This window comes from Micropterus dolomieu, linkage group LG03 (genome assembly GCF_021292245.1).
Source record: "Micropterus dolomieu isolate WLL.071019.BEF.003 ecotype Adirondacks linkage group LG03, ASM2129224v1, whole genome shotgun sequence".
In the NCBI taxonomy this organism is placed as follows: domain Eukaryota; kingdom Metazoa; phylum Chordata; class Actinopteri; order Centrarchiformes; family Centrarchidae; genus Micropterus; species Micropterus dolomieu.
Window position 1 is genome coordinate 8,101,373 of NC_060152.1, and position 14,481 is coordinate 8,115,853.

The window sequence follows — 14,481 nt, forward strand, 5'->3', positions numbered from 1 at the left end:
AGATAACTTGCTTAAATGTATAACTTCTTAACTAAACAGATGTGGTGTTTAAAAACACTAATGCAACAATCTGCATTTTTGTAACGTACATATGTATATGACTAATGCAAGCATCGCAGGCCCATTTGTTGCATTTCACACACTTAAACCATGTCTCCTTTGCAATACTGTATGAAAATGGCTCCACATAGATGAGGCCAAAAGAGATGTCAGCAGCTCATGTCAAAATCCTTAGCTGTACTTCTGATTGATTTGTTCTTCAACTTCACCTGCCTTACTGCCTTTAACATTATGTCAGGTGGGGTGCTGCCATTCTCTGTCTTCTGATGATAATTTTCTTCCTTCCTTCAAAAACACATTCCTCCTTGCAATTACAAATGAATTACAAGCTTATTTGTCTACTGCCCTTGTTGCCGAACTTAATTAATAACTGTATGATGTAGTGTGTGTGTGTGTGTGTGTGTGTGTGTTTGTATCTACTAACATACTACATGCCAACGGTATAAGACTGTATATACTCTGTCATGAATTCAGTCTTGTCCAGTCCTATGGCTGCTGCTGTAAACTACAGTGTGTAATATTCTATTTACAGTATAATTTAATACTAGTGTCAGAGGTAATTACACAATTTCACATAGTTTTTTGAGCATGTTTTGTGTTATTGGGCAAGTCATTGAGACAACTTGCCCAAAACTGACATGTGTGCTAAATCTCAAGGTTAGCTTAACATAGCACTTCAGCTGAGGTATCAAAAGACACATTGTCTCCTCTACTTTGTGCAAAGTTATCATTTTGAACATCCATACCTAATAAGGTTGGAATACATAAAAAGTAAAGTGCAAAGGTTTTACTTCTGAAGCAAAAAAATTATAAAATTATGCTCACCTCAGATTAGAGTGACCTTGACCGCATGTGAACAGGAAGTTCAGAAAAAGAAGTCACACAAAGTGGCTATTTGATTTTTGACATAGAGCCTCTAGTGTAGGAGTTATGAGCAGTGAGACAACTTACACACGAGACAACTTACCCCGCTCTCCCCTACACATACAGTCAAACAATGGGTCACAGGAGGGGCGGGATGTTAATCAGCCTGCAAATAACCCACCAAATAAGCGGTGGAGAGAGGCCTCTGCAGACTATGCAGTCATCTTTTTTCCATACTTTTCCACCCGCGATCCGTTATCACGGCAGCAGGTGAGCCGCTTGCTTGTTAATGACGCAGACTATCAAACAACTCAAACAGCCGAAACAAACATCTGCACCCTGTGTTCAATGTTGCTTTACGTTACCTGGTCTGTGCTTGTAAAATATCCACCGCGACTTGTAACGTCATTTCAAGTTTTTAAGTGAGTGAAGTCTGTGCGAGTGAACACACACACCGACCCCGCTACACTACTTTAGAATTCATTATTCAATATACGTGTAACAATGTGATTCATCGCAAGAAAATCATGCGATTAATCGCGATTAAAAATTTACACTAATTTTGATACAAAATATGAAGCCATTTTCATCAACCCAAATACAAATGACAAAATCCCTTTTTATATTTCAAATACGTATTTTAATTATAAATACTGCCCTGTTTATTGTGATACATAACTAATTGACAATTCATTTTATGCTAAAGTAGGCCTATTTAATGTTAAGATTAGCATTGAGGTTAGAGGTTTTATCATTACCTAAGTCCCATAAAAAGCTCAGTTTGTTAGTGATGAAGAAAACTCATACTAATGAAGATCGTCACTTGAAGATTACTAAAAGAAGCCTTGGTATAGCATGTATGCTTGGACACAATCATACCAAAACCTATAGATACAGCGCAAAGCACCTAGTTCTTATAACAAATAGGGTGGAAACAAGCATAGGTACGATAAATCAACATCAAGAGGGTCTCAAATGCTTAAAACAGCTCTTCATTTAGTACCATTTCTAAGTTACATTTTTATTTGTTGCAAGAAATAAATATGCAAGCTTCATATACAATACATTGAAATATTCTGTAATATTGATGGTTGCAAAGTGTGATATGTCAAGAATAACTATCCCAGTTGTATATCAAAATAACACCCAACTAATAAAAATTAAATGGTATTGTTATTAAATAATTACACAACTCTATACAGACACTGTATATTTCAATGAGTAAAAGTAATTAGTGTAAGTGTAATTTGTTCATTGTCATGCTTTATTTTTTATACCTTACAAACCAAAACTAAATAAATATCCTCATCAAAAAACCTAACCAGATGGGATGATCTGACATCTAAACAGCCCTCTTGTTTTGGAGAACATGATATTTAATGGAACTTGATTACATAAAGGCACACTGGCCCGGTTGTTTTAGTCAAACTGAGTGTCGACCATAGTTATCTGCTAGTATTCAGGATCATGCCCACACAGCACTGCCACACCTCTGATTTCATCAGTAACAGATGGTTAGTTATGATGTGAAATTCTTGAACTGAAATGAAAATATGAAAATTACTAAGATGGGTTTATTAAGGGTTTTCAGAGTGACAGCAACACAAAGTTTAGTTTCCAGTTTGTAGAGCCATATATGATGTGCATTTTCAGCATGAAAAGCCCCAGTTAGAATAGAACCCATAATTGTGGTAATTCCAGTGTCATTGCTACTTATATTTAATGTGAACATTACATGGAAAAAAACACAAAAAAACAAAACTTACTGCGAGTAATAATAATTTGAGTGAGAAATGTGATGACTGTATTCTTTCTAACATTGTTTAACTTGTAAACAACCTAAGCAGCCATTTTGATTACTGCCAATAGTATTACTCATAACATAACATCATTGTTTAGGTAGGGTCCACCACATGTGCACCTGGCTATACTGTCCAGTACTGGGTTTCCACATCAATTTTGTGGCTTACATGGAACCAGAATACTGCTATAAATAGTAAATAATCAGATTCAGTCTCCCAAAGATTTACAGTGTTGTTAAAAGCTCCCTTTCAATATCTATTTTATTACATACTTTGTCAGATACAGATCAATCAAACAGACTCAGGCCTGGCTAAAATACATATATATATATATATATATATATATATACACATGTTTTGTTTTTTTTACAACCTTATTTATATTATTATTCATATATTGCTAATGCCTTTGTTGTGGTAGTGCTTGATAATGCTGTTTATACACGTTAGTTTGCAATGTACGATGGATATTGTTTTGAGTCTGGCTTAGACGTGTGTACTGACCACGTGTTAATAGCCACGGGTGGGACCAGGGCTGTAGCTACCATTGAGGACACTCAGTTCATGTCCTCAGTACTTTTCAGGAAATTGGGGCTTTTTAGCATCCTAGGAGAAGTGCATATTCTACAAATAAAAGACTTTGTGGACATTTAATGTGGATTCCAGTATTTTTTAGAATCTATATATTTAGATTTGACTACATTTAGACCGGGAAAAGAAAGATTGCTCTGCGTGCTTATTATAAGTGAGCTCAGGCCTGTGGATCAATGTTCTATTGTGGTGATGGTGTATAAAACCATAGATTAAAACCTCTCTGAACTCTGATGATTCCCTGCTGGCCTGGATTGAATCTTGTCAAATCTTTTCTTCTCCACCTCCTCTGTTTCACTTCTCTGTTAACCTTCCTAGTGTCTGTCTCAGTATCATAATAAGTATGTAGGCGAGTGGATTGTTAAAAGGTTTCCATAACTACTTACGGACACATATGTCTCTGCTCTCGTAATAGCCTGGACAGCACTGGTACCTCTTGCGGTAGTCTGTCTTCACTGCCTGCCTGTAGGCTGTCTTGTAGGTGATCCTGGAAGAACAGTCAAACAGGAGGCTTTGACCCTCCACTAACAGGAACAGGAAGTCAGCACAACAGGAAATGAGTCATCAAGCTACTGCTACCTGTGGCGTGTGCATCTGTAGGAGGTCCGAGGGTCCGAGCAGGGTTCCTCTGTCACAGCGTCGTAAGGATGTGAGTAGGACTCTTTCACTGAGGTGGTGAAGCTGAAAAACAGAACACATTCACAGGAAATAGAAAAGTTTATTTGAAACAAAATAGATTAGTTTAACTTTAGGACAATGTTATTTGCCTGAAAAGGTAGGATTATATTTTAGCCATGCTAGTGGTGTAGTGGCTCTGGGCAATGTCAGTTGACCACTTTAGTCCAGACTGAAATATCTTTATGACTATTAGATGTATTGCCACAACATTTTGTACAGTCATAGCCCCTTCTCAAATGTGAGGATTTGATGCTTTTTTTTTTTGGACTGATAGTCGAATAAAACAAGCAATGTGAATGCATCACCTTGACTTGTGGGAAATTATTACATTTTCTAGCACCACCATGAGATTGACATTTGTGGTTTTGAGTTAATAGGTGCTCTTGACTTCATGCGGCGCGGTGCTGCGCAGTGCATGTAATGTCACATGACATTAAAACCTTGCGGGAGCAAGGCAGCTGTAGGCGGCTGCAGTTGCTGCACAAAGTTGGAACCACCTTTTGCCTGATCTCTTTTGGCTGATCAGGCATTGATCTCAGCTCACAGTAAGCTAACTCAGGTAAAATGTGTCCGACTTGACGGCCTTGTTTTTATTCCCCGCCCCTGCAGTCACCTGCAGCTTACGTTAGATTATCAAGTCGGTGAAAGTCAGCTGCAGTCCTCTCGAACGCACGTTTCAACAACTATTGGATTGTTTGAAATTAAATGCAGCACTGACTTTCCTTACAGCGCCACCATCAGGACAAAATTTAAACCTGACCAGTATTTCAGTTTATTACCAAATACCTGAAAACCTGATGACACTCCCATTAGCCTCAGCTGCACTTTGCTAATTAGCAAATGTTAGCATGCCTACACACTAAACTAAGATGGTGAACATGATAAACATTACTGTGTACCTACTAAACATCAGCATGCTAGCATTGTCATCGTGAGCTAGCAAAGCTGTGGACTCTTAGACTTTATTCAAAACACATAGTCACATCAAAAGTTATATTCACTCTCTTAGTCTGCTTGTTGAGAAATCATAAAACTACGGCAAGTATGCACACACATAAATGCAGTTTTCTATTTCTTAAAAGTTTATTTGATAAAAGACTGTCTTGATCAACTTCCTCATGAATGCTGTTAAAACCATAAAGTGAACCTTCAGCAATATGTATGCAACACTGTATGAGAAAATATGCTCAGTTGGATATAACAACAGTGACATTTATTTGTTTATCACAGTCAAACAGGCCTCACCTCTCCCACAGGCTGCACACATTGGGGTCTCTTGGGTTCAGAGAGTAACTCAGACCAATCAGGAAGCTACAAAGCAGAAGGACAGCCGAGCTCTGCAGAGTCTGCATGGTCCTGAGGGGGAAAAAGGACAGACATTTACAGAGGGATGCATGAACCCAAACACTTTAACAAGGATGGTACAGACCCAAAACATTTTCCTGTTATATTAGAGGGTGGGGAAATATAGACGGGGGACACAATAAAAGCAACTTTTTCACAATGCAACAAAGCTATGTGGTTCAACAAATACATAAGTGTTTTAATGCTTTGTTTATGCTATCCCTGAGAAGTAATGCTTTAACTTGATCATTTCTGAGGGTGTTTAATTGTATTTGATTATATTGGAAATTATTAACAGTATTTTATCCACCACATGGTGCTGCCCATTTTTTCATATACCATTTTGAAATACAAAAATTAAAACAAAAGTTTGAAGTTTGTTACTAAGTGACAAATAGCAGTCTTGAAACATGGCAATAACTCTGTACTCTTTGAAGCGAACATAATGTGGAAAATGTTGCACACACAGATGGAAAATATACAAAAACGTTCCATTCCTGCACTCAGCGAGAGATTTACATTAATTAATTTTTGTTTTCATTTACTATAATTACCATTTCACACCATGGCAGATAGAAAGATTCATTGAAAACTAGTTCTCTATACTATAAATTGTGGTTATGATTAACAGTCTCTAACTGTAAAAGAGTTCATTAAAAGCTCAGCAGAGGTGAGGCAAAGAACCAGATTTAAAGCATAAAGCTGTCTGCTCCCCGCTGAGCTCCACACCGTCTCAACAGGGTACATAAAACACAGGCATCAGGAGACAACCTGACAGCAGACAGAATAGATGGGGTAGAGTGAGTGCATAAGAAAGAAAGAAAATGAAAGGGGGATCAGAGTCAAGAAATGTGACTCCCAACTTCATCCTGACCTCCTATCAATCTGTGCTGCAGTGAAGCCTCCATGCTCCTCTGCTGTTCCCTTCCACGCTCCAGCAGCATCTGGATCTGATCAGTGCACCGACCCAAGAGAGCGCCTCAGCACGGGGACCCTGTTGGGCTCTCAGGGAGCAAAAGGGAGGCAATTTTCCCCCTTAAAAATATCCCATGAACAGAAGTTCAACAGGGTAGTGGTGTTAGCCCTCTGGTAAAAGCATCGTGGGAATGGCATTTCTAGATAAAGGGAACGTCATGTTGACATAGGATTGGTCAGGCCTGTTCGCCTCTGTTTTCTCAACAAGTCCCGTCTGACAGAATTATTGTACCACAGTTTCAATTTCTGATATGTTGGGACAGTGACATCGCAGCCACTTTTATCTACAGTCAAGCGACTCGATGAAAAAACATCTCAGATCTCAAAAACAAATGTCTCTTATGGTTCAAATGTCGGTCATTCCATAACAAAGTTTTATGAAATGTCACTTTTTTTTGTCTTTTAAGTATTGTATTTACCAGGCTGTCATCACATGGAGTTAAGTTTAGGCAACTAAAACTACTTCCAAAATATTATCAACAGTCTACAGCCATGCTAACAGACTCTGTGGGGCTGTACTTAGGCAAAACTGTGCTTTCAGCTAAATACTGTGCTCTGTGACAATTACAATGCTAAAATGCTGATCTTTAGCAGGTAATGTTCACAATCTTTGCTGTCTTAGTCTCTCAGCCTGCAAGCATGCTAACATTTTGAAGTAGGCCTACAGCTGTGGCTAATAGTAATGTCATTAATTTTACAGAAATCAAGACAGAATGATGATGATCAAGAGGATTCATCCTCCACGAATGTCTGTCCAAACATTTATGGCAATCCAATATTGTTAGCAAGATATTTCAGTCTGGACCAAATTGGTGGACTGACTAAAAATATCATAGCTGCTTTAAGTTTAGGTGATTGCCTCACTTCACTGTCAAACTGCATCCTGTTTCTTGCCCTGTCTTCTTCCTGTCATTGATTTGTGGTGGAGAAATGTATTTATTTCACTTTCAATGCACAAATTTGCATTTAAGACTGTTAAATACTGACACATGCAAACAAAGATTCGCCTTTGACTTTTTGCAAAATTAAACATGAATTCGCCAAAGCAGATTGTGTCTTGTGAATTGTATGAGCATTTTCACCTGGCTGTTGTCACATGAAAATGTTAGTAAGAGTTTAGGTGACTAAAACTTTGATAAGAATTAGGATAAAGCTAAGTAATATAAACTAAATCAGTAAAAAATAAACTTTATGATTTACAGATTTAACCCTGCTTTCTGGCAGTAGTTTCCATTGCATCACTTCACTGTCATGTAATGTATTTGTGGTGGAGAAATATATTTCCCTCATTTTCATGCACATTTTTGCGTTTTAAGTCACTGTGCTCGTGAAATTTCCTGAGGTGAGGAAAAGATTTGCCTGTGGTTTGGTGAATAATACATGCCTCTAATACTGCCAAGGTCAGTGGTTCAACTCCCACCAGAGCCATTTCATGTATGTTTACAAAATGAGCTCTTTATAGTGCTTTGGAGAATAAGATACCTCAGAATAAGGATTAATTGATGGGTTTGTAGAAGCAGTCTACTATTAACACCTCTGCAATCAATCAGAAGCTCATTTAACAGATTTAAATCTACATTAACTCCGTCCAGTGGCTGGTTATCACTGCTGGAGAATTGGCATGGTGAGGACTGGAGCACAAACCATTGTGAGTGCGCAGATCTTCTGCTTCTCATAAACTGCCTCTTACTACTCTTCTACCAACTGTCAGGAGTTAATTCACTTGCTGGCACAAATGCTAACGCCTATGAAATCTGTGCCACAAAAGCAGCATTTTATGAGAACAGGCATATGGCTTTTAGTAAGAGCAGTCATCAACTTCACCAGCCACTTCATTGGACTGGGGGTAAATATTTTTCATTACCTTCTTTTCATTTTAATTGCGCTTCATTAGAGAAAGGCTTCAAACCGCATGGGAATTCTTAAATGCTGAGAAAGAGAGTGTTATGAGTGCAGACGGAGTTGTTTTGAAGTCAAGCTCAACCGTAGTTTGCATTGCATGTTTGGGTTACCTACAGTGGGAGGAGGGGCATGTAGACTTCTGGAGCTCCAGGTGGTAGTATCATCATCTGTATATTGGATTCAAGGAAGCAATCCTGCGTTTTAGTGGAATAAAGGAGGGCAGGTACTCTAAAAATTGTGTTTTTTTCACGAAACTCCACAACAACTGTGGACTGATTGATTCTCCCCCTTTCCTCCTTTTCGCATAATAGCCATCTACTCCATTACATTCAGCCCTAAGTTATCATTATTTTCTTTGAGCTTTTTCCAGACTGCAGCCCTGAACCTTTTCACTTGGACAGGCTTGGCTATGCAGCAGAAAAGCACCAGTAGCATGATGTATTGGAACAGTTTTTCCATTCAGCTTTGATGCATTTAGCTAACAGCTAACTGGCAGTAATGTATGCACACCTCCACAGTTCACATCCAGTGGTCAAGGAGGTAAAGTCTGGACCAAGATCAGTCAAAAACCACAATAGTAGAGATTGCTCCAACATATTTTTGGTCTTGTTTGTAATGAATAAAGCAGACAATCTCATCCAGCGCAAAGAAACTTTCATGTGGCTCTATAAACCAATAGAAAATAGGCAAAATACCACACACCCACACACACACACACACAGTGTCCACATGCATGCACATGCACAGTCCAACACCCACTACACAGTTTGTAACGCTTTAAGGACTGATCAAGTGTTTTCATGTTCTGGAGTCATTACACACACTCATCAAATGAGTCCCATACGCTGAAACGAGTTCAGAGAGAAACTATTTTTAGTATCTGAGGACATTTTGCTAATTCACTTAGCTTCTCTTGACATACTGTCAAGGACCAAAGCACTGGCCCACGCATACATGGATACCAACTGAGGAATGCTGTGAGCTGTTTTAGGGCCTTGCAATGCTATTTCCAGAACCGCACAGGGGCTTCAGTGAAAACAAAGCCCAAATGAAAACAGATGCACTGGTTTTATATTAATCTCGCTAGACACTTGTACCCATGTTATTACCATATTCTGTTTCAATCAAGGGCCCTTCTGGACGTATAAATGCTGAGAACTTAAAAAATACTTTTGATTCGATTTCATGCAAGACAGCCATTTTCTTGACAGGTGAGTGTTCTCATCGGACTGCATGTTCATATTGTTAAACAGTCAGGACAAATGCTACACCCATGTAGAAACAAGACTTCCACTTCCTTCTCTAATGTGATTACACATTGCATGAAGTAACAACAACCTGTCAGGGGAATAGTTTTGGGAAATAAAGCTTATTTGCTTTCTTGCTGAGTATTAAATTAGTTGATTGATTCCACTCATGTCTGTACGATACATGATATTGGGTTCATAAGAATGGGTCGTGACAATATTTGAACACTATTTTGAAGAAATCTTCAATGACAAAATATATGACTGGAAAAATAGTATTTTTTTACAACTGAAAGTCACAAAATGCAAAACATATTATTTTTGTCTTGTCTGTCAATGTTTATTGTTTCCATCAAGTAGCCTACCCGAAATGCTTTCAAATATGTAGTTGGAGCCTGGAGATGTTTAGATTAGCTTAGCATAAAGACTGGAAGCCGGGGGAAACAACTAGCATGGTTCTGCCCAAAGGTAACAAAATCCGCCTAACAGCATTTTTAATGTTTACTAATTATTCTGTTATATTATGTTTGTTTAATAGCTACAAAAAGTGTGTATTGGTAACATTTTGGGATGAACATGAGAACATCTGTAAAATCCAATTTATTTATATATTAGTAGAGGCCCTATGCTTGTCAGCTACGGAGGCCGAGGCGTGTCACATTAGAGATTAACCTGGAGGAGGAAGAGCTACACGTTCCTCCGAATTCCTACAAATCAAATAATTTGGTGACACATAACTTGACAAGACTGCTGTGGAGATTTTTCAGTCACTCTGAAGTCCGGTCATATTTTAGTTTTTATGAGAGTGCTGAGGGAAACTTGACTGAAGAAAATAACCTTATAGTGAACGCAGGGTGAGTTAACTTTTAGCTTTGGTTTGTCTCTCTGACTTGCTAACGGCGTGTAAACTGAAGCTCTCAGTGTTGCTGCTCTTGTAAAAAAGCTACACGTTGTTCTGTTGCTGTGTGCGTCGCGTGTCGGCAGAGTGTATTCGTCCACTGCACATGATAACATGTTATGCAGCTTAGTCAACCAACCAGCATATCTAGAAATGTTACAGACTCCTCTGTCTCATGTCTTTTTTGTTTTTGGGCTCATTGCAGTTACTATCACTGTCTTCTAAAGACTTATTTGTTTTCATGTAATTGTCCACAGGGTCATTGTATTACCTATATAATATAAAATCTTGATAATGCACACTTAGATGATTTTCATATGTTATTTTATTTTTTATGCAAACAAAATGGCAATTGTATTTGTAGTTTTCAATATAAAACTTGTTGAAAGGGTTTCAGTGTGTGTATCAGTACATTTTAATATTTTTTGGCACATTTTTACAATACCAAGATAACACTGATAACCATGATAATTTTGGTCACTATAATCGCGATATGAAATTTTCATACCGTTTCATCCCTACTGGGTACCATAGTACACTGCATGGCATCATATTCTTTTGCATCGAGTCAAATTGCCTTCTATCACATTGAATCGCAGTGCATTCTCGCACTGTCTTGACGTTAAATCGTGTCTTGAATGTATAGGATCATGGTAATGCATCATGCATATTGCATCGGCCTCAGTGATGAAGATACACATCCCAACTGTACTTGATTTCATGGAAATCCATCCAATCGTTGTGGTGGTATGACCCAAAATACTGTACATCATACTGTACATTTCTCAACTTTTTCTATGAGTAGTTTAAAAACAGTTCAGTAGAAAAATAACATTTTTGTTTTTTTATTCTGGTGAAACTGTAAGAAAAGCACATAGCACTGATCGACCTGTTTAATTTCAATCTATCGTCAGATTTCTGTCTCTTCTTTTCTATGCAGTTGCAGTGCTAATTAAGGTAGAACATATTAGTCACCCACTGGAAGGGAAACTCATGGGGAAAATAAAAGAGAGAGTAACAGAGACAGTCCTGCCAAATACAAGTTCATTTTCATGTTAAAGTGCTCTGATGACAAAGTCAGACACAGAAACTGTCTCCATTTTCTAGATTCATTTCTCTTTTTTCAAAGCTGTTTCTGAGCTTCTCATGGTGTTGCAGACTCCAGCATGTTTCTACAGAATCAATAACATAAAATTTTTAAATGCCTTTATTCTGTGCAGCACTTTAAAACGGCAATCAAAGTCAACGAGGGTACCAAAGTAAGTCAACATTGGAAAATACTGTAGGTTTTCTTGCAGACTTTCTGCTCTTGAGTCATGACACATGATCCTGCAGGTGCAATGCATACTTGTATGGCTTAGAAGTGTTAATCAAACTGTACATAATTTATGTCTTGTTTCATGCTATCCTGGTAATAAATAACTTGAATATCAGCACCAGAATCCAACTACAGTTTAATGTCTGGTTTAAAAATGTTCATAATAAGGTCACAAATAAAACAGACTAACTAGACAATGATAGATGCAAAGTTTGAGAAGAAATCTTGTTTCTTATTGAGAGAGTATTTAATAGAAAACAAAACTGGAACTGGATATTGTTGAATAATGCAAAAAATCAGATGCATTCAATTATAAATGTTTTGAAAAACATTAAAAGGATTACTTGAACTTGGAAACTTGGAAGCCCATTTAAATGAAGGCAGGTGTTCTTTATAAAATTGTATTTTAAACATGTTATCAATTTCCTGAACTTCATCATAGTAGTGCAAATAAAAATGTGGAAAATTACATTAATCAGAATAGATTTTTGAGTTTTTGTAATGCCTTGGATTACAGTTTTAAAGACTAAATAAACACACAAAATACATAATAAAACTCTCTAACCCATCAGCATACAGCTGAACATTAGGGAGTGATTTAATTGACCAGTGGTTCCCAACAGGAGGAATAAGGAGTGGTAAGCTTTATTATTATGCCATTAAAACAATGAGAGACCAGAAATGAAGAATCATTGCTTTTGTAACAGATTTTACTCCCAAGTGCTCTGCCCACCCAAAGTGAGCTCTGTACAATGTAAAATCTCCTCAATATCAGACTTGAGTCTGTAGCTAACTGCAGGCCCTTTAAGGGGCCCTTGACATGAAAGATTAAATGGGAAACCAGTGCACACAAAATGGTAAATTGGTAAAAACTTCCAGCAACAGACAAAGAAAGGGAGACCAAAGGACAAACTGAACTCAAATGTTTCCTGGCAACAAGATGGTCAAAATGCACATGATTAAAGCATTGCTGTGCACCATTACACTTAAAAGTGGGCCTATAAAGCTGCGGTGTGTATCACAGTTTAAGGAGATTTAAATGATCACCCTCTGATTGTGATCAGCAAGGGTATCAAAAATGTCCTCAACAGGAGACTAGAGCCAAAGGTTTGCATCGCAAACTTACAGCTCAGCTCTTAGAATAACAAATCTATAAAACTACTAGAGGGCAGAAACTGACAGAAACTGGAATAAATTAGCCAGAGTCCTCCATGTGACACATCGACCGCAGTCCCCTCTCCCCCACCTCCCTATCCCTCACATTAAACCAGAGTTACTGTAAACTGAATATAAAACCCATAATCCTTTGCATCTGGGTCCTCATCTTGGTGCACGGGACGGGTTTGGCTGCTAGACCGCAGTTAGGCTGGCACACACTCCCCAGTTGCTGCTATGCCTCATGTTGGGTGGGTGGTTTTGGGGGGCAGAGACCCTTAACAACACACTGGGGACTCTGAGAAACAATGACATGCCACACCCAAAAATGTAATGTGAGAAAATAAGTTTTTCCAGAAAAACACTCCCACACGTTTCATGGTGTTCATCAATTTTGCCACATTATGAACCTTATCCTGTGAAAAATCACAGCGCCTACATCAACACGTTTTACTCTGTTTACAGTAAAGCCATCATATACGGTAAAAGGTGGTACTCTGCCACAAAATCTGAACCCCCACACTGGAAAAAGCTTTTGAGTGGAAAACTCTTGGCAGCTCAAATGCAGTTGACGGTTCTCAGGGGAGTTGCGTGACAAAAGGATGATCTAGCGAGGGAGAGACAAGGGGGAGGCTTTGCACAGATCTTGGAAGCCTGAATTTCGCTGAGTGAGCTCTACAGTGTTTGCTATCTGTAAGATTGATGCAAGTGAGGTTAGAACCATTGAATGTTTGACCCTTTGAACTGTAAGCAACACTGCACACCTTTGGACTTTGCAAAGTCTGTTTCCCTCAGTATTCTTTTTCAGACAGTTAAATTGTCTTAATTTGACCCCTCACTCTGCAACTGTATCTTATAATTATGTCAGCAGATTTGCCCCACAGTTTTGCTAGAGTTTCCAGTAATAACATTGGAATAAGTCATTTGGATCCTTCTCAACAAAAGACTTCTTACCAACAGGCTCTTAAATACAACGACAGATGCCCAGTGCAGCCTGCCAATCTGTCCTTGGGTTCAAGTCGTTTTAAAGCTCTGTTAATTAGCGGAGCTGCAATGGAAAAACTAATGAAATCACCTCATGTCAACTCTATGTCATCTGTACGGCAATGTCAGGCCAGCTTCTGGCAGTCTCAAGCATTGTGGTCTGGGATTCTTCATTTAACTGAGAAAAACAGGATACAGTGTGTGTCCCCCCTTCCTGGTCCTCCCGTTGTATTCATTCAAGTTTAGGTTCCAGGGGGAACCAATGACTATGAGTAGTACAGCTTCATCAGGCAGCAGATCTGAGGTCAGTTAGCTGCCTTGAACATCACTATACTTTTCTTCACTTCACTTCATTGTCCCTTCATGTCACCTTGCAGCAGCTAATAAAAATAAATGTTAAGAAATGCAATCTATTAGTAAAATGTATACTTATTGACAAAGCCCCAAAATGCAGCAAGCATCAAAAACAACAGACATCAAGGCAGAAGACAACAAATTTCACTTAGCAACTTAAAAATTAACTTCAGCTACGTGAACATGAAAGCAGAACATTTAAAATGACAGGAACCAAGAGGATGCTATGTGCAATGACCACACCTTTTCCTGTAGTGATAAATAGCTAAGCTAATGGTTAGATAAGCGTGTGTGTGTGTGTGTGTGTGT

General features: G+C 38.4%; 1 protein-coding gene and 1 long non-coding RNA gene across 3 annotated transcripts in view; one reads left to right on the forward strand and one right to left on the reverse strand.

Moving 5' to 3' along the window:
• Positions 1 to 14,481, reverse strand: part of LOC123968499 (multiple epidermal growth factor-like domains protein 10) — a 52,656-nt gene that overhangs the window by 17,915 nt on the left and 20,260 nt on the right. For both annotated transcript variants that reach the window (XM_046045317.1, XM_046045318.1), the window contains exons 2-4: positions 5,241 to 5,351; positions 3,897 to 3,998; positions 3,704 to 3,804 (exon numbers count right to left, since the gene is read on the reverse strand). In XM_046045317.1, coding sequence (XP_045901273.1) covers positions 3,704 to 3,804; positions 3,897 to 3,998; positions 5,241 to 5,351 — 314 coding nt within the window. The remainder of the gene's footprint in view (positions 1 to 3,703; positions 3,805 to 3,896; positions 3,999 to 5,240; positions 5,352 to 14,481) is intronic.
• The window catches only part of LOC123968502, a 33,144-nt gene that overhangs the window by 11,964 nt on the left and 6,699 nt on the right, over positions 1 to 14,481 (forward strand). The window lies entirely within an intron of this gene.